General features: G+C 48.3%; 1 protein-coding gene and 1 pseudogene across 1 annotated transcript in view; both read right to left on the bottom strand.

Moving 5' to 3' along the window:
* Positions 1 to 8,246, bottom strand: part of LOC116836148 (cathelicidin-2-like) — a 30,284-nt pseudogene extending 22,038 nt beyond the window's left edge.
* An 11,187-nt stretch (positions 8,247 to 19,433) lies between these two features.
* LOC116836151 (uncharacterized) overlaps positions 19,434 to 25,037 on the bottom strand; it is a 31,699-nt gene continuing 26,095 nt past the window's right edge. Inside the window, exons 5-8 of the mRNA XM_032799617.2 lie at positions 23,254 to 23,460; positions 21,808 to 21,915; positions 20,679 to 20,762; positions 19,434 to 19,640 (exon numbers count right to left, since the gene is read on the bottom strand). Of these exons, the coding sequence (XP_032655508.2) occupies positions 19,530 to 19,640; positions 20,679 to 20,762; positions 21,808 to 21,915; positions 23,254 to 23,460 (510 nt within the window). The 3' untranslated portion in view covers positions 19,434 to 19,529. The remainder of the gene's footprint in view (positions 19,641 to 20,678; positions 20,763 to 21,807; positions 21,916 to 23,253; positions 23,461 to 25,037) is intronic.

Below are 25,037 nucleotides of genomic sequence, written 5' to 3'. Positions count from 1 at the left end.
TTGGATTGTGGACTTTTGGGATGTTGAGGTGATTTGTGGTGTGCGGACAAGACCAGGGAAGAAAGAACCGCATTCCTGGGGGGTCTTTGCCTCACAGGTTGGTCTATGAACTTTAGTGAGTGTTTGCCAATTTAAATGGCTGTTGTTATTCGATGTAATGTAAACTTCTGCTACACGCCGAACTCTGTGCTTGCGTGAGGGGAAGTATTGCTCTTCGAGCACTAGGGTGTGTAAGATTTCCCAGGTCACTGGACTGGGATCGAGCTGTTGGCATTGGCTGTGAAAGGAACCCTGGATACTGAAGCCGGCCCTTGTTTGCTTCACTCAAGAGGGGCAGAAGGGTTAAACTAATGTTCAAAGTAGTTGCCTAATATCTAAGCCTAACTCCCCCTATTGGGATGAAGCCAATTTGCTTCGTGTCTACGGAGCTTCAGTGCATGAGAAAAGATTCGACCACAGCCCTTCTTACAAGGCCCTTAACATCTGAAAGACTGTTATCGGGGTCCCTTAATCTCTTTTCTCAAGACTACATCGTTTTTTCCCTTCCCAAAGATCAGTTTCTAAACTTTTATCTTGGTTCTTCCTCTGGTCTCTTCCAATTGTTTCATGGATCTTTTAAGTGTGGCATCCCAACAGACACAGCAATCCGCTGGGTATCGTGCCTAGATATGGAACAATTACTCTGGGTCTTACAGATGACAATTCTCTAAGACACCGCCAGAATGCAATTCAGCTTTTCAAATACGATGCCACAGTCATGCGCACATTCAGTTTGTACTACGTATTACCCCAGATGTCCATTCTCTGCAGTATTACCAATGCGTATTCCCATTTTGTATTTTGCTTGTTTTTCCTTCCTGGGTAGGAACTTGCACTTGTCTTACTGAGTGCTTATTGTTGATCTGCAGACAAAGTTCTCCCAATTTATCAGGTGATTTTGAATTTTGATCCTGTCTGCAATAGTGCCTTGAACCGCCTCTCACTTGGTAGTCCCTCGCAAATTTTAAGCAACGCTGCACTCATGTATCAACAATTATGAAAATTTGGAATAGTAATGGACCCAGAAGCCACTGGGAGACACCATTTAATACACCCCCAGTTGACCGTTGACATTAATAGCTAAGTTTTAAGTATTTTTAACCAGTGTTGCCCATTTAATATTTCAATCTCAACCAATTCCTCTCTTTGCTTATGCAAAGTTCAAGGTGGGGCAGTCAAAAGCTTTACTAAAATCAAGATATAGCACATCTGCCTCTCTCACCCCTATCCACTGGGCCAGTAACCTGAAACAGAAGATGAAGTATTGGCATGATTTCTTCTTGACAAGCCATTTGTGTCTAGCACTCATATGCTGTTTCTATTCTAAGCACTTACAGGGATGAGTTAAGGTCCTATTTGGTAACTTTCCAGGTTGGAAGTGGGTGGCTGTCTGTAAATTTCGCAGGTCTCTTTGTGCCTTGTTAAAGAGAGGTAATGGTTTTCCTCCGTAGTCTTGGGACCCCACCTAATCCCCAGGAAGTTTGAAGACACGATACTGTGTACAAAGATTGCTTAACTAGTTCTTAAGTACCACGCGGTGAATGGCAATCTCAACCTGCCACTTGAAGACATTATATTTAAATATCATATGTTTCCCTATTCTTGGTTTTGGTTCCTCCCCTTTGTAAGTTCATGCTGGTCAATCATCTTTAGTGAAGACGATGTCAAATGGCATCCAGACTGACCAGACTCTTGGTATCCCCTTGTTATTAGCTCCCTTCCTCTTAAGTAGCAGATTACTCCTCATCTTACTTGCTCCTAATGTATTATGAAATCTTGCCTGGTATGTCCGTGCTCGGGTATTAATTTATTCTAGATTCCTAGTTTTTTCTATTTCTTGGTTGTTCTTTACTCAATACTTAGCAATTGTCAGTCTTCACTTTATTATGACGTCAGGTACAAAGAGTGCTGATGCAAGCATATTGCGCTCATGAGACTCATATACATTCATTGATGAATGATTAAGATTATAAGGCGAGAGATAAGGGTGGGCAGAATAGTGTTGTTATCTAGCCAAGAGTAGTTTCAGTACTGGTAAATTTGTACCTTTATACACTGCTTGGGATTTGTTCCTGTGGAGTTTGTGTACAGGAAAGGGGAAAGGGAGCTGTGGGTCTCTGATCAGTTACAACACCATGTGAAAGCTGTGCTGGGAGAGGAACTTCGTAGGGCGCGGATTGGAGAAACCTTGGAGAGCATCTGTTAGTTAGGGAGTAAATTCCCATGAGAGGGTCTGCAAGGGACCTGCAAGATCAATCAAGCCTTTAAGACAGATTTGTCAGCTCTTGCTGGAGCGTACTAAACCACAGGAGTGATTTCTTGGGGTTAGGGCACCTGGGTCTGTTAACCAAACAGGGCAGTGGGTTTCACGACACTTTTCTATGAAACTGCAGTAAATCAGGGAGGCGAGTGAGTCCCGAACGAATGATGTTTAACGCCATAAGATCTCAGTGGCTGTATTAGGCAGGGCTTGCTAGTGCTATTGAAAATCTTGCCCTTAGGGCCGTCAAGGCAATTTTTCCTCTGGTGAATGAATGCAATTCAGTTTTCTAAAGGCATTACATGGCCCTGAGTACTAAATTTCCAAAGTGCCCCATGTTTGGTGCTCAATGAACTTGAGAGGCTTTGAAGGGGCCACAGGCCGAGGAAGCTGCGCATTTTTGAAAACCAGTCCCTTTGAGGACATCTGGGGTGGCAACCAGCATAGCAGCTAGTCGTTTTAACGAGTTGAGCCTTACTGTCGGATTCTGTGGAATAGGGAAAGGGTGTTGCAGGGCTCAAGGATCAGGGGTGCTGCGGGCAAAGAATTTGGGGGCCTTCAAAAAATTGCTAATACCAGTAAAGAAAACCTATATTTCATGGGGGCCCTGTGAGCTCAATGCGCTGGGCAAATTGGCCTCATTGCCCCATCCCTCGGGCAGCTTGGGCAATTGCTTTTAATGAGATGGCGTGACTCCTAATCTGGGGTGTTCGATTGTGTACAAATCAGAGTGACCACGCCGGTTCAGTCCCTTATCTCCCACAATGTGGAGAGAAGAGGGACAATAGATACGTTTTGGCACATGCCAATTATTGCAGAGGATCCCTGTAGGCAGCACTGCAAAACAGCTGCTAAGGCATCGGAGATGAAAGCAGATATTCTGGAGAAGCTGTTCAGATTGTTTTAATCTTTCCTTCCGATGGTGCTTCCAGTGGAGTAGAAATGGAGCCACAGCTGGATCTGGCAGCATCAGTTCACTTTCATCTCCTCTCTCTCTGGATCTTCTTAGCCCTTTAAACTACCTCTAAGAATACTTGTCGCCCAACGTGCCCAACGTCTCCAGCGTGTGACGACATTAGGCTAGAAAGAGAAGAGGTCAGGGTCAGAATCTCCACTCAGACTGAAACCGTCTCCTGCAGCTCAGGAACTGTTACTTTGTTCTCTCTTGTTATTAGCAATGACTAGAGGCCCCAACTTTGATCAGGGCTGTGATAATCGCTGTACGCATGCACAGTGGGAGACAGTCTCTGCCCCAAGGGGCTTACAGTCTAGATAGACAGAGGGGTAAAGGGTGAGGGGGTGACAGTGTGACATGGCTGGGGTCACACAGCTGGTCAGTAGCAGAGCAAGGAGTAGAGCCCAGGTCTCCTGAGTCCCAATCCAGTGCCCTCTCCCCAGGAGCACATGGCCTCCCTGGAGCAGCACAGGGCATCTGACCAGTGTCACTGTGGGCCTAGGTGGCTAGTGGGGGAGAGGAGTAGCCCTCAGGAGTGAATGTAACCGCTGGGCTCTTTGCCAGAGGGTGACATCGCTCGGTGACTCTGAGGGAGGGGCAGGAGGTTGCCTGCTGGGGAGACGGGGTACAAGGGCCGTGTCATTGAAGGCACAGGATTATAAACTCAGCCATTATCCCATCCCCCTTTCCTGTCTGTAACCCTTACGCCCACCTTGGGCAGGTCCCTGTTCTAGGACAAGAAGGAGGGGCCATTCCGGAGCCTTCTGTCTGGTGCGTGGGACCAGGGGCCATTCAGTGTCTGCATCGTACAACGTTTGTAAATGTCACTGCCGGACAAAGGCAGGTGGTGATGAGCCTCCCCAGCCCCCCTGCCCTTGCCCCGCTCCCAGGCACCGTACGGAGCTTTGGGTTTCTTACGTATCCCAGTGAGATTAGAATTTGCTCCCTGTGTTTCTGCTGGCGGCTGTAGGTTCCACCTCCAGGCTCATGGGGCAGGAGGCCTTTGCCAACTCGCTGCCAGTAGGTGGAGCTGGACACTTGTTCTGGGGACACTTGGTCAGTGTGAAATACCTGGCCAGGATCTCAGCGAGGGAAACCCTTAACCCTGCGTCAGTCCAGCCGTGAGCAGAGAGGAGGCCGTCTAGGCCACTCACCTACTCAGACGCCTCCTCGCATTTGATAATGATGGAAGGGGGGTCCTGTTCAGTGGAGAAGAATCCAGAGCAGTCTTTGACCAGCTGCAAGGGAGAGAAAAGAGACCTCAGCATCTTACTGTCCGGAAGCGCTACCGTTCAGACGACTCGCGTGTGGAGACCTGCTTCCCAATGTGGGTTGTTCACAAGTTCAGCGGGGGATTGGGAGGCTCATCCTCCGGCCTGGTTTGGACATCACAGTGGATCAGGACCCCATTGTGCGAGGAGCTGTACAAACACAGACCAGAAAGATGGTGCCTGCCCTGAGGAGCTTTCAATGTAAGTAGCCTTTGCTCATGTTCAATAGTTCCTTACTTTGCAAGCAGTCACTGTGCGATTCCTTGTGTACTCCAGCTGCGTGAGAGGGGCCATTCAGGAGACCTTGGTTGAATTCTCCTCTCTGTCACTGTCCTGGTGTGTGACCTTGAGTGAGTCACATCACCCACCGGTGACCCGGGGGTAAGATCACTCCCCCTCGGCCAGCCTTTCTCGATCTGGTCTGTTTAGACTGTGAACACTTTGGGGCGGGACAGGGACTATGTTAGTGCAGCACCTGACACCATGGGGCCTTGATCTCATAAGACACGTAAAAATGCTAGTGTACCACAGATAAGATTTTACACAAGCTGCATCCCCTTCTCCTTGTGCCTTCAGTGAGGGTTCCCCGGTAGAACAGTGCCCCAGCTGACAGCAGCAAACCAGAGATTAAAAACCATCCAGTCCTATAATTAGGGGTTGGAGGAATGGATGGATGTTGTTTGTGAATTGATGTAAGTATCAGTAAACAGGCGAATACCGAAAGGGCCGTGTCCCCTGGCCCCATTCCTTCCTTTATGTCTCTGCTGGAAACACACATTTTCTGTGAGGCTTTGGGACCTGACAGATGCTATTGGTCAACTTAAGGTGCCAGAGGAAGGTGTCTCCCTGCTGCATTTAGGTGATCCTTACCCCATTCTTCTTTGAATTTCATCACTGGTTTGGGGTCCAGTTTCTGCTGGATACCAGCACATGTCTCTTTCACCAGAGAAGGTCAGTATATGGATAGGTTTGAAGACAGCGTCCTAAGAAGATCAATGAAAGAACAAATAAACTTTTCCCACTGTGAGCAGCAAGGCACCAGGCTCCAGCTTTGCCTGTGTAATTCATTTCATATTATATTACAGTATTGCCCGGGCAGGAGGATCAGTATGGTGGATCTGCCCGGGGAGGGCGGCTCTGCCTGTCAAGCCCCATAAGTGGCAGGACTCCCATCTGTTCCCTTCGTCCCTCTCTCGAGCCCTAAACTGAGCAGGCTAAACGCAGCCACGAGCTCTTCCAAAGGAACAAAAAAAAAAGCACACATCCGTCACACCTTCTTTCGAGGCTGCCTCGTTGCTCTAGTCTACTGCCGTCATAAGTTATGATATCATTCTCTGCTGCTGTTCTAGGGCCTTCACATATTTCAAATGCCAGTTCAAACATGTAATGCAGGAATGCAACTTTATATCCATAGGCCTAGATCTGAATGCAGCCCATTGACGTAGTGAAGGTACGTTGCACCAGATGCAGTTTGGCTCATGTCTCTCCCATCCAGTAGGCATTCAGACAGAATAGATATGATTTTGCAATCTTCCGCCGTCACCTGCTTTCTCTTACACAAACACTGAAAGTGACTGGATTTTCTATAGTGCTAATTCCTAAAGTGCGATTCTGGTTAAGAATGACATGGCCAAGTGATGTCCTTGGATTTTCCAGGGCTATTCCTCACTGCCATTTCCATAATAGCTTCTTTCTTGGCAGAGAGTTATTTGGCATGTGCCAATGTTGCAGATCGGGCCCCAAATGTCCCTCCTTTGGGCCTGATCAGGTTTACCACTCTGAGCACTCCTGTGTGGGGCTGAGTGCCCTCAACTTCCACTGACCTCACTGCGACCAGAGGGGAACAAGCCTGTCATTAAACAATGGTCATTTCCCTAGCTCTCAGTCCTGCAAATCGAACTTTGCTCTGAAGCTCAAGCCCTGCTTTTCCTTCTCCTGCTTCATCATGGGAATGCGGTAAACAACCTGCTGTTGGTGATGCAAGAGAAGGAACAGAATCCAGCTCCCGCTCTGCAGAGCCAGCTGGAGTACAAAGGAGTGAGCATTTCTGTTAGCCATGGGCCAGGATTTTAGTGCGTGGCTGGTGAGTTTATGTGCCTCGTAACTGGGTGCCCGATTAGAGATCCTGGATGGGGTCTGATGCTCAGAGGGCAGGTGCTCAGCATGTTCTGGAAATCAGACCCTTTAATAGTGTTTCAAGTTGGGCACCTGAAATCATTTGTCGCTTTCAAAGCCCTTGGCCAACAGGTCTGATTGAATACGCAGAGGGAGCAGCTCTGCTGAGCAAGGGGATGCCAGTTTGGGGCACACTCACTTTTCAGAGCAGTTAAAAAGGAACATACGCTTGAACTGAACATTAAAAGTAACTCAGGCAACTTTTCCAGTCAGCACAGGTGTCAGCAAACAGGGCATTAATGAAAAATTACATACATTAGAACATAGGATAGTGTATGCAGATTTTGATTGCCAGGTATTGCTCTGTGCCTCAGTTTCCCCCTCTAAAATACAGATAATAATATGTTCTTTTTCCACTCTTTGTCTTATCTATTTAGATTGTAAAGTTGTGGCAGGAACTGTCTCTTGCTATGTATTTGTACAGCATCTTGCACAATAGGGCCGTGGTCTTGGCTTGAACCTCTAATGCTCCTGGGATATAAATAATATCTCAGTTAGGTCCCTCCGGGAAGAATAGTGCCCAGCACTTTGTTACCACTTGATAAATAATGGCAATAAGGGACTATCAAATGTCTGTAAATTAAATCTGTCTTCTACATACTGCTAAATTTGAATTATCTGCACAAGGGGACCCAGGGAGGGCACTGAATTCAAAGAATTTCTTCTCTGAAACCTTTTTAAATCTTCAGAAATCCAAGTCTTCAATGATCAATCAGTATTTATTTGTAAAGGCTCAGAACCCAGACAGAAAAAACAAAAGAAAACAAAAGTATTACTTTAAGAAAATTGAAGAACTGTAAGCCATTGACATGATCTTTTCAGGATGGACTCATTCTCTTTGAACACTTATGTCTGGTCACCCCCTTTGTGCCAGGTGCTGTACAAATACAGATTAAGATGGTCCCTGCCCTGAATTGCTCAGAGTATAATTCAAAGGGAAACATGCTCTGACTGCTGAATCTGAATGAACTGCTGGTGTCAGGCCCTTCCTCTGCAATGGGACCAGGAAGCTACTGTGTGGTAATGCAGGGAAATAGCTGTCTGGCTGCTACCTGTTCCTGCACATATTTCACTCCCTCTTTATAATCAATTTTGGCCATGCTGCTTTCAGTGACTCCAGCCGGCTTGTCGATAAATTCCCTGTTCTTCCCCTTCCCCATCCTCTGCCTACCTGGATTGTGAACAGAAACTGTCTTTCATGGCACCACCAGAAATCAGCCCTGGACAGTAACAGCAAGGGTCCAAATACCAGACTGTAGGTACAGGAATCTAGCATCAGAGGCAGCGATTCCCTATTGACCTGCTCCACGAGCTCAAGCGGCATCGAATATACAGAGGCCACAAAGCGATTTCCCAGGTCACTCACCCAGTCTGGCTGCGGCTCAGCTTCCAGGAGCCGATAGGCCAGTGTTGTGCCTGGCTCTTGGTTGTAGATCTGAACTGCAGCTAAAACCGCAGCCTCGTGGCTTGGCAGAGGGGATGATGAGGGCGCGGGGGCTGCTGTGACCACCCCGACGAACAGCAGGACTTTCAGGCAGGTCTCCATCCTGTGCCCTGTGGGATTCAGTGAGAGCTGGGTGGGCAGCCCAGTCTCTACCCAGGGAAGCCCTTTTTTACACTGCCCCCTCCGTGTGGGCTAGTGCCTCATTAGCTACCTGCTTGGGTCCTCCCTTAACGGGTGGCTTTTCCCCATCCATCTGCAGCATGTTTCCATTGGCCACCCTCCAGGACAGGAATGGGGGGAGGTCGATCAGAGGAAAAGGAGGATCTTTTCAAAGAAATTGCTGAAATCATGTGCACCAATTGCAAAACAACCTACGGTCATGGATAGGGGGTATCTAGAGCCGGCCTCTGCGTTGGGAAAGGCAGAGCTACGTGTCTTAATTCTGTTGGACCAGATCCGCAGCTGGTATAAGTTGCCATAGCTCCATTGACTTTCATGGTTCTATGCTGATTTACACCAATAGAAGACGTGTCCCCTAAAGTCCAGACAACCAGAGCTTTACCCCACAGCTCTCAGTCCAGAAATGGCACAACAAGCATTCCCCTAGAGCCACTCAGTAGGTCCAGGTCATTGATTTTGATGGTGCCACCACTAAATCCAAGGAGAACGTACAGTTCTTCGACAATTGATAACCACACACTGGACTGCTCCTGACAGGCCAACCTGCTCTTTTGGATCCCTAGCAGTGGAGCTCCCCCATGTCCAATAGGAAGACCCTGTTATAAAGCCTGAGATCTTTTGCTATCATGAAATCTTCCTATGAGTCAGTCTAACCCGTTCCTTCTTAATGTTATTCCATTGCTCCTAGTCATATCTCTAGCCCCCTTTAGAAATGTATCCCCCTCTCATGGGGTTAAGTCCTTTGTAGGCTGTTGCCATATTTTCCTTATCCTGTATTCACAGATGGCCAATTTAGTGCATCTGGCTGTGTCCCTGCCCAAAAAAAGATGAATTAATTTTGAGAGTCAGATTTCATGAGACGCTGTCTTAAATGTGTTACCAAAAGCCACTTATATCCCATCGACCACTTCCTCTTCATCCACTGGTCCTGCAGTTCTGTCAAGCACAACAATCAAAGAGTCAGACCTCTTCTTTTTATGTGATTAGAGCACGTTCTCTGTGTCCCGAGTGGGGCCCTCGCAATCCTTTCCCTCCTACACAAAACACAGTGAACAGTGTGGCCGATATTGCTGGCTGTGAAGCCCTCTTCATCAGGATTCTGCTGCGGGATGCAAACAGCAAGTCTCAGGATTCTTTCTTCAGCTCATTTCTTGCACATTCTGGCTGACCATTTAGCTACAGTTTTGTAATTCAGGCAGGACGAACGGGGTTTGTAACTGACAATTCCATCCCTCCCTGTGCGGTATGTGAATTAAAGCTGGTGCTGTGCCACGCGGGGTTGGGTGGCAGTGCGCTCAGACCACTTACTTCTTTATCAGTCAGGTGCTGAAATGCTAGAAATTCTTGACGTGTCTTATAACGCTCCCCTGTTAGCTCATCTGATCCTTGTACCTTGATACAATTTAATGTATTTATTATAATGATTGTAAAACCGTAATCACAAAATCATATTTTGTGCAGCTGAAATTTCCCTCTCAGCCTAGGGAGAGCCTCTTGCATATGCCCCCCTGGGGTACAGCTTGATGCAGACTTGTACTTGGTCACAGTTTGGATTTTGATGACTGAATTTGGCCATTAGTTTGCAAACTCTGTCATCTCCATGTGTGACATCCAGCAAGTCACTTTATCTGTCTGAGGCTCAGTTCCCCATCTGTGACTAGGGATCTCACTCTTCATCCATCTGGCCTGTTTGGAGTGAACGCTCGTAAGGGCAATGATTCTCCTGTTCTATGTGCGTGTACAGCTCTTAGCATAACTGATCTTGGTTGGTATGTATAGATGCTAGTGTCATACGAAATAAGAAGCCTGAGGCACATGGCATTGAAGAATTCAGCTCCTGCTCTTTATCTTCTCTCACTCTATTGAATAGTTGTTGCTCTGAGAGTCCCCTTGCAGCTCTGTTGCAGTCCTAAGGTTTAGCACTGCTCAGCCAAGGGGCCTGCAAACATTTGCAGTCTCCTTCTTGAAAGTGCATCTGTAACAAGATGTTCTCTTGTATCTGTCAGATGTCTCTGTGCTTTCTCCGTGCAGCTCTTTAGCACAAACCTGATCACTGAAACCCCTGCTTATCCCACACTCCTGCTTAATATGTAATTTGGGGGGGTTCTTCTTGGTTTGCCCTGTGTTAACAGCAGGCCGCGCTCCAGGGTTTTTACCGCCCCAATGAGCGAGGGGAAAAAAACCAAACCATGATCGCCATTGCAGCAGCTCCACTGTGCCGCTTTCTTCTTCGGTGGCAATTCGGCAGCAGCGTCCTTCCCTCCGAGAGGGACGGAGAACCTGCCGTTGAAGAGCCCGACGTGCCGCCCCTTCCCCTTGCCGCCCCAAGCACCTTCTTGCTGAGCTGGTGCCTGGAGAGCCAGCCCTGGTTACCAGTGTATCTGCACTACAATGAAATCCTCGAGCACGGAGCACAGGCTCCCCTGTCTGACACACAATCTGGCCTTGGGCAAACTGACCAGAATTTATCCCTCATGGCAGTACAAGTCCCTCAAGCAGCTCTTTCTCCAGATCTCACTGACATATCTTCCATGTATGCCCATTCTTTTTTTTTGTCTCCCGAGCTGGAGGAAGCTGCCTTCTTCATATCAGCCAGCACATCTTCCCTGTGTCCCACCATCTCTCCTGGAATCCAGCCCTCCTCCAGGACCAGCCAGTATTGATTTCAATGCAATTCTCCCTGCTCATACGGTCCACAACCGTGCCATGCTGCAGGCTCCTCCACAACTCCCCAGCTGTCTTCCTGGAAAACAGGGAGATGCACCTACAGGCATTGAACTCTGCTTTCCAAAGTTCGGAGGATCCAGAGCACAGAGATCAAAATGCCTCAGATTTCAGAATCCCCACTTGTTTCCGTAGAGCTCTGTGTGTCCTCCTGAAGCCTTCAGCTAATGAGAGACCCTAGTCTGCATGAAGGGCTTTTAAACAGGTTGGTTTTAAAGGGGACTGTGGGGCCATACTAGTACAGGCTGATTTAAAGACTGTCCTCATCAATGGTGGCTACCAGCCAACTCCAGGCTTCATTCCTGTTTATGGTGGCTTGGCGCAATGGGACTCTGATACCGGCCCTGAACAGGGGCTGCTGTGATGCAAATCACTGATATAAATAATTTTTGCATGAATTTTCCCTAGAAATGGCTTTTTGGGTTTTAAAACATCCTTTGCCCATCACACACACAATACAAACGTCTCAGAACCACTACACACCATTGTGATTATACACGTGTGTGGGGTGTCTGTTGTGTTGGACAGTCTGTGATTTACCTACACAGAACTATAGCCTTCCTATCTCGGTTATGCTTTCGTTAGAGGAGACAAAGATAAATGGCATATCTGTGCCTGGAACTCCCTGCAATGGAGATTATAATATTTCTCTAGACTGAGTCTCTGAAGTGTGGAGGGTTAATTAGACAATGTCTGAGTACATAAAAATGTAATATAAATTCTGCTTTTAGAGCAAAGTACTTCAACCTGAATGAGCTAAGTGCTGAGGTTATTCAGAACGGGTCTCCTGCTCTCACCTACACAGCACTGGAACGTTATGGCAGTTGCAGGTTTGCTTCCCAAATGCGATGGAATTTCTTTTGCGAATGCAGGAAATAGAAGTTAGTTGGGTAACACTCGCAGTGGTTTGCTCACTGGAATAGGGTTTCTAATCCATTTCTTTGCTGTGCTAAGTAAAACCCCAATTCCACAGTATTGTGCAGACGGACAGATCCTGGCACCCATGTGGCACCCCATTGCGTCTTCATTGCGGTTCATGTGGGTGCAGGGTTCTGTCCTTTAAAATAACTGCAGATTTGGGTCTTAAAAGTTGGAGCACTTGTACTGTTCAGAGTAGAAATACGGGGCATTTTTTAATAGTGAAGGTAAATGACCATGGGAACAGTTTACCTCGGGATGTTCTGGATTCTCCATCACTTGCAGACTTTCAGTCCAGACTGAATCTATTTCTAAAAGAGATGCTCTTGCTCAAATGGAAGCTACAGAGTTGAGGCAGAAATGACTGGCTGAGGCTCTTTGGCCTGTCCTATTTTCTGCAGCAAGTCAGACTAGACGCCCACAATGGTCCCTGGTGGCCTTAACAACTAGGACAATGAAAGCTATGAAGGTCGGCAGCAACGCTTCAGTTACATATTTCATGTGGTTCCAAATTCCTTTCTCAGCAAAAGCTTGGAAGCTATCTCATCTCTGCCTCTTCCTACAATGGCATCATTGTTAGCACAAGAACCTTCTTCTCTGCAGCTCCTGTCAATTGGACCAAGCATCTATCTGTCAGATGAAATTTTGTATAAAAATTCTTTACCAGTGCCTCTCACATGTCAAACTCAATGAAGAGTTTAGTCATATAATGACAAGTGAGTGTTGCCCAGAAGGGTGTCTAACAGTCTATAATGTGTTCACAAAGTTGTCAGTCTGTCCTCCACCACACACCTACACATTCTCTCTCTCACCACACACACACACACATTTTGTATCTAAAGTCTCCCAAGGCAGACATGCCGGCACACACAATGGAAAAAGTCATATGCTACTTATGGGATAAATTCCTTGCTGGTAATAGTGCCTCTTGATCTGTTGAATTTAATGGAGTTATGCCTGTTACCATAAGGTGAGGTTTCCATTGATTATAACCTGGGTGCCTAGAGATACAGGTACATTTGTCCCAGGAGGATCACTAGCAGAGTGGGTGCAGTGAGATATCTCCCTGCGGTGGGTTTCCCTGACAGAGAGCTGCAAGGGCTGTTGCCCTCTGGACACTGAAAGCCGTACACTCTTGTGAATGTGGGGTGTGCAGCCTAACCCCATGATTCCAGCTGACTTGAGTTCCCATCTCTGCTAGTCCTGGCACATTTGCCAACAGATATTTCCTGCAAAAGGAAGCAACAGCTTTTGGGAAACCACACGTGCACAAACAACAAATCCCCCAAGGTCAGAGTGACATTCAGGGGTGTCCTAGTGGGGCGACATGACGGCCCTTCCCAGCACTGGATGGGGAGAGGATGCATGATCCTGTTGGTGGGTCACAGTGGCCACGGCAGCCACCACATTCACTGCTCAGCAGCAGACCCTGAGCTGAGGGAGAAGAACTGTGTGTGACAGCTACTGCGACCCCCTGCAGGATCTTTGGGGATCAATGCGTTAAACCTAGGAATTGCTTCGGTGTGATTGTGTCCTATTTACTGGGGGAGGGGTACCAGACCTCCTCCCAGAACTACAAAGATTCAGGGGGTGATTAAGGTGAGTCACTAAAACTGAACCATTCTAGAGAGGTTTCAATAGATTGGTTCAAACTGGGGTTTCCAGAGACAAGCAGAGAAAGGGCTTTTGGTATAAATAAGCTGAGTTTAAGCTGACACAGATTCTGATCCAGTGAACAGACAGAGCCTTCTGTCCAAGGGGGGCCCCAACCTTTGCAGAAGTGTTAGAAAGACTTTGGCCTGGCAGGGACCCCATAAGACTGGTGAGTGATTCCTGGAATGTTTAGTGTGTGCGTAAATTGTGGGTGCCCAGGAACGAGGGCGGAGGGGGAAGGGTATCAAAAGTGCAGTTAATGCTGAAACTATCCCAGAGCAGAGACAAGCAGAGAAAGGGCTTTTGGTATAAATAAGCTGAGTTTAAGCTGACACAGATTCTGATCCAGTGAACAGACAGAGCCTTCTGTCCAAGGGGGGCCCCAACCTTTGCAGAAGTGTTAGAAAGACTTTGGCCTGGCAGGGACCCCATAAGACTGGTGAGTGATTCCTGGAATGTTTAGTGTGTGCGTAAATTGTGGGTGCCCAGGAACGAGGGCGGAGGGGGAAGGGTATCAAAAGTGCAGTTAATGCTGAAACTATCCCAGAGCTTAACTATCCTTGTAGTTAAAGTATTTCCTGATATCTAACCTAACTCCCCCTAGTTGTGGATGAAGCCAATTGCTTCGTGTCCTACCTTCAGTGTCCATGGAGAACAATTGATCACCATCCTCTTTACAACGGCCCTTAACACATCTGAAGACTGTTATCGGGTCCCCCTCAGTCTTCTTTTCTCAAGACTAAACATGCCCAGTTTTTTCCCCTTTCCTCATAGCTCAGGTTTTCTGGACCTTTTATCATTTTGGTTGCTCTCCTCTGGTCTTTCTCCAATTTGTTCATGGATCTTTTAAAGTGTGGCACCCACAACCAGACACAGCACTCCTGCTGGAGTCTCACCGGTGCCCCGTAGAATGGAACAATTACCTCCTGGGTCTTACATATGACATATCTCCTAAGACACCCCAGAATGATATTCAGCTTTTTCAAAATAGCATCCCGTCATTGGCTCACATTCAGTTTGTGATCTACTGTAACCCCAGATCCATTTCTGCAGTATTACCAGCTAGCCAGTCATTCCTCATTATGTATTTGTGCATTTGATTTTTCCTTCCTTGGTGTAGAACTTTGCACTTGTCTTTACTGAATATTATTTTGTTGATCTCAGAAAAAGGTGATTTTGAATTTTAATCCTGTCCTGCAAAGTGCTTGCAACCCCTCTCAGCTTGGTGTCCTCTGCAGATTTTATAAGCATACTCTCCACTCCATTATCCACCTCATTAATGAAAATATTGAATAGTAATGGACCCAGGACAGACCACTGGAGGACACCCTTAAATACACCCTCCCAGTTTGACCGTGAACATTCATAGCTACTTTTTGAGTATGTTTTTTCAACCAGGGTTGCACTCACCTTTGAGTATTTCATCTTCACCACATTCCTCTCATTTGCTTATGCAAACCTCATGGTGATCAGGGGATGGCCCGGATAGTTGGAAAAAGGCAAATATAGTGCCCATCTTTAAAAAAGGGAAGGAAAATCCAGGGAACTACAGACGAGTCGGCCTCGCCTCAGTCACTGGAAAAATAATGGAGCAAGTCCTCAAGGAAACCATTCTGAAGCACTTGGAGGAGAGAAAGGTGATCAGGAACAGTCAGCATGGATTCACCAAGGGCCAGTCATGCCTGACCAACCTGATTGCCTTGTATGATGAGATAACTGGCTTTGTGGATATGGGGAAAGCAGTGGACATGATATATCATGACTTTAGCAAAGTTTTTTTATATGGCCTCCAACAGTAATCTTGCCAGTAAGTTAAAAAAGTATGGATTGGATGAATGGACTGTAAAGTGGATAGAAAGCTGGTTAGATTGTCAGGCTCAATGGGTAGTTATGAACAGCTTGATGTCTAGCTGGCAGCTGGTACCTAGCCAAGTGCCCCAGGGGTTGGTTCTGGGGCCGGTTTTGTTCAACATCTTTATTAATGATCTGGATGATGGGATGGATTGCACCCTCAGCAAGTTTGCAGATGAAGCTAAGCTGGGGGGAGAGGTAGATACGCTGGAGGGTAGGGATAGAGCCCAGGGTGACCTAGACAAATTGAAGGATTAAACCAAAAGAAATCTGATGAGGTTCAACAAGGACAAGTGCAGAGTCCTGCACTTAGGACGGAAGAATCCATGCACTGCGACAGACTGGGGACCCACTGGCTAAGCAGCAGTTCTGCAGAAAAGGACCTGGGGATTGCAATGGATGAGAAGCTGGATATGAGTCAGCAGAGTGCCCTTGTTGCCAAGATGGCTAACGGCATATTGGGCTGCATTAGTAGGAACATTGCCAGCAAATCAAGGGAAGTGATTATTCCCCTCTATTCGGGACTGGTGAGGCCACATCTGGAGTATTACGTCCAGTTTTGGGCCCCCCACTCTAGAAAGGGTTTGGACAAATTGGAGAGTCCAGTGGAGGGCAACGAAAATGACCAGGGGGCACATGACTTATGAGAAGAGGCTGAGGGAACTGGGCTTGTTTAGTCCACAGAAGAGAAGAGTGAGAGGGGATTTGATAGCAGCCTTCAACTACCTGAAGGGGGGTTCCAAAGAGGATGGCGCTAGGCTGTTCTCAGTGGTGGCAGATGACAGAACAAGGATCAATGGTCTCAAGTTGCAGTGGGAGAGGTCTAGGTTGAATATTAGGAAAAACTATTTCACTAGGAGTGTGGTGAAGCACTGGAATGGGTTACCGAGGAGGTGGTGGACAGGGGCAGCTCCAGTCCCAGCATGCCAAGCACGTGCTTGGGACGGCATACCACCCGGGGCGCTCTGCCGGTCACCGGGAGGGTGGCAGACAGGACTCCAGTGGACCTCCTGCAGGCGTGCCTGCGGAGGGTCCGCTGGTCCCGCGGCTTCGGTGGAGGTCAGCCAGAGCCGTGGGACTGGTGACCGGCACAGCACCCCCTGCGGCTTGGGGCGGCAAAATGTCTAGAGCCGCCTCTGGTGGTGGAATCTCCATCCTTAGAGGTTTTTAATGCCTGGCTTGACAAAGCCCTGGCTGGGATGATTTAGTTGGTGTTGGTTCTGCTTTGAGCAGGTGGTTGGACTAGGTACTTCCTGAGGTCTCTTCCAACCCTAATCTTCTACGATTCTAGGAAATGTCACGTTGGACTGTGTCAAAAGCTTTACTAAAATCAAGATATAGCATATCTCCTGCTTCACCTCTCACACTGGCCAATAGCCTAACAAAAAAAGAAATTAGGTTGATTTGGCATGATTAGTTCTTGACAAATCCATTTTGTCTACTACTCATCATGCTGTTCTACTCTAGGCACTTACACAGGGATTGTTTAATGGTCTGTTTGAGTATCCAGGTATGGAAGTGAGGCTGACTGTCTGTGATTCCTCAGGTCCTCTTTGTTCCCTTTTTTTAAAGAGAGGTACTGTGTTTTCCCCTCTGTAGTCCTCTGGGACCCCACCTGCCCTGCGTGAGTTTGGAAGACAATCGCTACTGGTACAAAGATTGCTTCAGCTAGTTCCTTAAATACCCTAGGTGAATGGCGTCCAGCCTTGTCAACCTGAATACATCTAACTTATTTCAGTATTTAATCTGTTTTCCCTATTCTGGCTTGTGTTCCTTCCTCCCTTCTTGCTAAGCATCTTGTCACAATCAACTCCTTTAGTGAAGAGTGAAGTAAAATAAGCATCAGAATCATCAGTCATTTTGATGTTGTCTATTATTAGCTCTCCTTCCCTCTTAAACAGCAGACCTGCACTTTCCCTTGCCTGGTGTGACATGTTTTGTGTCTTAGCCTTCCTGGTTATGTCCCTACATACTTGGGTTGTTCTTTTCTACTCATCCTTAGCAATTTGTCCATGATTCCACTTTATGATTTTTCAGAGCACTAAAGAGCACCTGATACAGCCATATTGGCCTCTTGTCATGGAATCAGTGCTCTCTCTCGGCTCTGTGTGGTCCCTGGCAGGAACCCCCTAAAGGGTGACAGCCTTTCTCAGGGGTCCACTTTCCCTCTGGGGTTAAGCCGTAGGCCCCTCCGCCTCCTGGAACTGCACCTCTCTGAGTCCTCAGCAGCAAGCCTGCCTTTTGCTGTGGGCCCCCTCAGGGAGTCTACTCACCCTGGACCTCTGGGGCCTCCACACACAGAGTGAATAATGCAACCCTGATCTCTAGACCGGAGTGACTCTCAGACAGCGTAAAACAGAAGGGTTTATTGAGCATCTGAACACAGCATAGGAAACTCTCAGGGCCTCAGGCCTAGAATCCATCAGCACAATACATCTAGGTCTCTCCGGCCTCAGGTGGGCTCTGGCTGCTCTCTTCTCCCAGCCCAGAACCCCCTCCTTCCAGCTGGGCATCTGATATCACCGTCCCCCAAGTCTCATCTCTGTCCTTTGTCTTCTGTCCCAGGAAAAGAGGCCTCCAGGTCCTCCTCTCCTCTCAATTGCTCCTCTCATCCATCCTTTGTTCCCCCTCTGGTCAGGTCAGGTCACCGGGGACCTCTCTCCACAGCCCATTGTCCTCGCACTGGCCAGAACCAGCTGTGACTCCCAAGCTGGGTCTCCTGGTCACCAGTTGCTGGGGTATCCATTCTCCAGGCCATTCACTGGCCCTCTGTAACAACAAACTCCCTCTCCCACCACCTCATTAAACCAGTAATACCCAGGGAAACTGAGTCCCACGCCCTCTGCATGCAAATCATTGAAAACAACAAGAAACCCCCCTGCTTCGTCACATCTCCACCACCACCCCTTTGAGTCTGAACTGAGCGGCGTCACTTAGCCACAGGGTCGGCTCCACGTTTTTTGCTGCCTCAAGCAAAAAAAAAAAAAAGCCTGAGTGCTGCCACCGAAGCAGCGACAACAACAAAAAAAGGCGGAATGCTGCCCCTTAAAAAGTGCCGCCCCCAAAGAGCCGGGGTGCCGCCCCTTGAAAAGGGCTGTCCCGAGCACAGGCTTGGGACACTAGTGCCTAGAGCTGGCCCTTCTTAGTCAGTGACCTGGAGAGGTTGAGGGCCCACGCCCGGTGATAAAGCATCGGCTATAACATTGGCACTCCCCCTCACATGGACCACCTCCATGTCATAACCCTGGGGGAGCAGGCTCCATCTCAGGAGCTTAGCATTAGCCCCTTTTATCTGGGGAAGCCACGTCAGGGGCGGATGATCAGTGTACACAGTAAACCGCCGCCCAACAGATATGGCTGCAGTTTTTTAAGGCCCCACACCATGGCCAGGCATTCCTTCTCTATGGCCGTTAACCCAATTAAGATCCTTAGTGGCTGAAGCCATGGCTTGCATGTGCTATTTAAACCCATTCCCTTAGGGTTTCTAAAGCATTACAGGCCCTGAATCCTATATTTTCCAAAGTGACTATTGATTTTGGGTGTCTCCAAATTTAGAGAGATCTTGAAGGGGCCACATTTTTGGAGGGAAGTTGCTCAGCACTTTCTGAAAACCAGGCCCCTTTGGGGACATTCTGTGTTGGGCACCCAAAATTGCTAGTCACTTTTTAACAAGTTGGGCCTTAGTGTCTGGATCCCAGCTGCAATTGGGCAGGGGATGGATCTTTTTAAGGAGGATGGCATGTGACTCTTACTCTGGGTCTTTCATTGGCCAGCAGAACTGCCAAGTGATTCATTCCGGTTCATGTCCCCAATCTCCTCCCACAATATGGAAGCAGAGGGCTACAGTATAGGTTTGCAGAATGGCAATTTATTATGCAGAGGAGCCCTGGTGAGCAGCACTGCAAGAGTGGCTAAGCAGTGGGTAGAAGCAGATGCTTTGAAGCTGTTCAGATTGTTATAAGCCTTGCTTCCGACGGTGCTTCCAGTGGAGGACATATGGCAGCAAGGATGGATCTGGCAGCATCGGCTCACTTTCATCTTTTCTATTTCTGGATCTTGTTAGCCAGCTATTTTGAGACCAGTAGCAAGGATGTCCCAACCATGTCGACGAACAAACCTGCCAGTTTTTCTCCAGAATCTTTTCCAGCGGCCCCGTGTGACGACATTAGGCTAGAGAGAAAAGGGGTCAGGATCAGAATCTCCACTCAGACTGAAACTGGCTCCTGCAGCTCCGGGAATGTTACTTTGTTCTCTCTTGTGTTTCATTTGCTATTAGCAATGACTAGAGGCCCCAGCTTTGATCAGGGCTGTGGTAATCGCTGTACACATGCACAGTGGGAGACAGTCTCTGCCCCAAGGGGCTTACAATCTAGATAGACAGAGGGGTAAAGGGTGAGGGGGTGACAGTGTGACATGGCTGGGGTCACACAGCTGGTCAGTAGCAGAGCAGGGAGTAGAGCCCAGGTCTCCTGAGTCCCAGTCCAGTGCCCTCTCCCCAGGAGCACATGGCCTCTCTGGAGCAGCACAGGGCATCCAACCAGTGTCACTGTGGGCCTGGGTGACTAGTGGGGGAGAGGAGTAGCCCTCAGGAGTGAGTGTATCCTCTGGGCTCTTTGACAGAGGGTGACATCACTCGGTGACTCTGAGGGAGGGGCAGGAGTTTGCCTGCTGGAGAGACGGGGTGCAAGGGCCGTGCCATTGAAGGCACAGGATTATAAACTCAGCCATTATCCCCTCCTCCTTTGCAGTCTGTAACCCTTACGCCCACCTTGGGCAGGTCCCTGTTCTAGGATAAGAAGGAGGGGCCATGCTGGGGCCTTTGCCTGGTGTGTGGGACCAGGGACCATTCAGTGTCTGCATCGTACAACGTATGTAAATGTCACTGCCAGACAAAGGCAGGTGGTGAGGAGCCTCCCCAGCCCCCCTGCCTTGCCCCGCTCCCAGGCACCGTATGGAGCTTTAGGTTTCTTACGTATCCCAGTGAGATTAGAATTTGCTCCCTGTGGTTCTGCTGGCGGCTGTAGGTTCCACCTCCAGGCTCGTGGGGCAGGAGGCGTTTGCCAGCTCGCTGCCAGTGGGTGGAGCTGGACACTTGTTCTGGGGACACTTGGTCAGTGTGAAATACCTGGCCAGGATCTCAGCGAGGGAAACCCTTAACCCTGCATCAGCCCAGCCGTGAGCAGAGAGGAGGCCGTCTAGGCCACTCACCTCCTCAGATGCCTCCTCACATTTGATAATGATGGAAGGGGGGTCCTGTTCAGTGGAGAAGAATCCAGAGCAGTCTTTGACCAGCTGCAAGGGAGAGAAAAGAGACCTCAGCATCTTACTATCTGGGAGCGCTACCGCTCAGGCCACACGCGTGTGGAGACCTGCTTCCCAATGTGGGTTGTTCACAAGTTCAGCAGGAGGTTGGGAGGCTCAATCTTGGGCCTGGTTTAGACATCACGGTGGATCAGGACCCCATTATGTGAGGCGCTGTAGAGAGACCAGAAAGATGGTCCCTGCCCTGAGGGGCTCACAATCTATGTAACCCTGGCTCGCGTTCAGTAGCACCTGACTTTGTGAGCTGTTACTGTGTCATCTATGGGATTCCTTGTCTACTCCAGCTGAGTGAGAGGGGCCCACAGAGAACAGCGTATGAGTAAATGTAGATACAGACAAGGAGAGAATGAGCCAAAATCTACACTCAGTTGAGCCAAGTGAGGCTGGATTGCTGTTAGGGCAGAGCATGCTTATGGAATGAGAAGCAGAGTCTTGCAGTTACAGCGCTGGGCTGAGGTTAGGGAAACTTGGGTTGAATTCTCCATGCTGCCACTGTCCTGGTGTGTGATCTTGAGCGAGTCATGTCACCCACCGATGACCTGGGGATAAGAGCAGTCCCCCTCGGCCAGCCTTTCTTGGTCTGGTCTGTTTAGATTGTGAACACTTTGGGCCAAGCCAGGGACTGTCTGTGTTTGTGCAGCACCTGACACCATGGGGCCCTGATCTCATATAGGATGTCAAAGTGCCAGTGTACCACGAATAATATTTAACACAAGCTGCATCCCCTTCTCCTTTTGCCCTCAGGGATAGTTCCCAGGTAGAACAGTGCCCCAGCTGACAACAGCAAACCAGAGATTAAAAGCCGTGTAGTCCTATAATCAGGGGTTGGATAAATGAATGTATGTTTTCTGTGACCTTGATGTAAGGATCAGTAATAGGACACAGCGGAAGAGGCACTGTACCATAGCCCCTTCCTTCCTTTACGTCTCTGCTTGAAAGATGTTGTTGGGCATCTGTGTGATCAGTGAGTAAGAAGAGCAGAGGGAGGTGTCTCTGTGCAGGGAGTGATCCTTACCCCGTCTTCTTTGAATTCACACTGGTTGGGGTCGCGGTTCCCTGATACGAGGCACACTGTCTCTTTCACAGTGAATGTCAGCGACTGGATAGTTTTAGAAGACACGTCCTAAAAAGAAGTTCAACGAATAAGGAAAATTAACATTCACAATGAGCATCAAGGCACCAGGCCCCACTTTGGCCTTCTAAATATTTTTCTTTGATGTTACAGATTGGCATCAGAGCCGCACTGTGCGAGGTGCTGTTCACACACATACTCAGACAAGGCCCTTGCTCTAAAGAGAGTGTAAATATTGACTTATTCAATTCTACTGAAGTAAACAGTTATTAATAATCATTCTCAGCAGTAGTCTAGGGCCTTGAATTTTTCAAATGCTGTTCAAACCTAAATTCCGGAAAGTAACTTCATATATTGTGGCCTAACTCTGATGTAGCTCCACTGTCTCAGGTGGGCTGATTTGCACCAGATGAGGCTCTGGCCCATGTTTCTACTGCATGAACAAATAACTAGTATCTTGCAATTGTCTTCCCCCAACCCTGGTCCTCTGCCCTTCACTTAGAAAATCCAGTCACTCAGTGTTTCTGCATGTGTTTTAATTCCTGAAAGTGAGATTCTGGTCTGAAATGACATGGTTCAAGTGAACTCCTGGGACCCAGGTCTTATTGCTTCACTGTAATTTCTGTATGTAGGTTTCTGTCTTGCAGAAGTTACTTGTATGTGCAGGTGTTTGCAGGATTGGAGCCCAAGTGTCCTCCTTTTGGGCTTGATCATGAAACACTCTGAACACTCTGGTGTGGTCTGAGCACCCTCAACTTCCACTGACCTCGCTGTGAGCAGAGGGTGCTCGGTAGCTCACGGGATCAAAACTTTCATTAAAAGTATGATTATGTCCCCAAATGGAATGTTTGCTCATTCTCTTTGAACACGTGTGACTGGCCACCGCCTTTGTGCCAGGTGCTGTGCAAACACAGAGTAAGACGGTCCCTGCCTCGAATTACTCACAGTATCATTCAAATGGAAACCTTCTCTGCCTGCTGAATCTGAATGAACTGCTGGGGTCAGGCCCTTCCTCTGCAATGGGACCAGGAAGCTGCTGTGTGGTAATACAGGGAAATAGCTGTCTGGCTGCTACCCGTCTCTGCACATATTTCACTCCCTCTTTATAACCAATCTTGGCCATGCTGCTTTCAGTGACTCCAGCCGGCTTGTCTGTAAATTCCCTGTTCTTCCCCTTCCCCATCCTCTGCCTACTTGAATTGTGAACAGAAACTGGCTTTCATGGCACCACCAGAAATCAGCCCTGGATAATAACAGCAAGGGTCCAAATACCAGACTGTAGGTACAGGAGTCTAGCATCAGAGGCAGCGATTCCCTGTTGACCTGCTCCACGAGCTCAAGCGGCATCGAATATACACAGGCCACAAAGCAATTCCCCAGGTCACTCACCCAGTCTGGCTGCGGCTCAGCTTCCAGGAGCCGATAGGCCAGTGTTGTGCCTGGCTCTTGGTTGTAGATCTGAACTGCAGCTAAAACCGCATCCTCATAGGTTGGCAGAGGGGATGATGGTGGTGTGGGAGCTGCTGAGATCACCCCGACGAGCAGCAGGACTTTCAGGCAGGTCTCCATCCTATGCCCTGTGGCATTCAGTGAGAGCTGGGAGGGCAGCCCAGTCTCTCCCCGGGGGAAGCCCTTTTATACCCTGCCTCCTCCGTGTGGGCTAGTGCCTCATTGGCTGCCTGCTTGGGTCCTCCCTTAACGGGTGACTTTTCCCCATCCAGCTGCAGGATGTTTCCATTGGCCACCCTGCTGGGGCGGGCAGAGAGGGAGGTTAGTCAGGAGAAAAGGAGGAATTTTTCTAATAAATTGCTGAAACCGTGTGCACCAATTGCTAAACAAACCATGGCGGGGGGTGGCTGGGAGCCTCTGTATTGGGAAAAGCTAAAGTACCTGTACCTCTCTCAGTGTAAGTCAGCATAGATCCATGAAAGCCAATGGAGCTAGGGCAAGTTAAACCAGCTGAGGATCTGTTGGGCCAGAACCTCAGCTGCTATAAGTTGCCATTGCTCTATCTACGCTGACTTATATCAAGAAAACACTTCTTCCCTAAAGTCCAGACAACCAGAGCTTTACACATCAGCTCTCAGTCCAGAAATCACACAACAAGCATTCCCCTAGAGCCAGTCAGTAGGCAGAGGTCGTTGTTTTGACTAAATCCAAGGGGAACGTACTGTTCATCGACAATGGCTAACCACACACCAGACTGCTCCTGACTAGCCAGCCGGCTCTTTTGTATCCCTAGCAGGGGGATTGCCCCATGTACAATAGGAGGACCCTGTTCCAAAGCTGGAGACATCTCACTAGTATGAAGTCTTCCTATGAGTTAGCCTAACCCATTCCTCCTACCATTATCCCATTGCTCCTAGTCATATCCCATAGCCCCCTTTCCAAATCAATCCCCCTCTCCTTGGGTTGACTCTTCTGTAGACTGCTACTGTTTTTTTCTTATTCTGTATTTACATTGGCCAATTTCAGTGCACATAGCTGTGTCCCTACCCAAGCCAATTTCAATTAATTTTGAGAATCTAATTTCATGAGACACTGTCTCAAACGTGTTACCAAGAGCTAGTAGTATCCCATAGACCACTTCCTCTTCATCCACTGGTCCTGCAGTTCTGTCAAGCACAGCAAATTATCAGATCTCTTCTGTGTGATTAGAGCACGTCTCTGTGTCCCGTGTGAGGCCCTGGCAATTCTTTCCCCCCTACACAAAACAGAGTGAACAGTGTGGCCGGTATTGCTGGCTGTGAAGCCCCCTTCATCAGGATTCTGCTATGGGATGAGAACAGGAAGTCTCAGGATTCTTTCTTCAGCTCATTTCTTGCACATTCTGGCTGACCGTTTAGCTACGGTTTTGTAATCCAGGCAGGACGGACGGGGTTTGTAACCGACAATTCCATCCCTCCCTGTGCGGTATGTGAATTAAAGCTGGTGCTGTGCCACGCGGGGTTGGGTGGCAGTGCGCTCGGACCACTTACTTCTTTGTCAGTCAGACGCTGAAATGCTAGAAATTCTTGAAGTGTCCTTTAATACTCCCCTGTTAACTTGACTGATACTTGAGTCTTATTACTTATTATTATTGTAACACCTTAATCCCAAAATCATGTTCTGCCCAGCCGAATTTTCCCCCTCAGCCTAAGGAGTGCTTCTTGCATGTGCCCCCCTGGGGTATA

The sequence above is a fragment of the Chelonoidis abingdonii genome, chromosome 2 (assembly GCF_003597395.2).
Source record: "Chelonoidis abingdonii isolate Lonesome George chromosome 2, CheloAbing_2.0, whole genome shotgun sequence".
Lineage (NCBI taxonomy): Eukaryota > Metazoa > Chordata > Testudines > Testudinidae > Chelonoidis > Chelonoidis abingdonii.
Note: the sequence above shows the minus strand (reverse complement) of the source record. Positions and strands in the feature narration are given on the sequence as shown.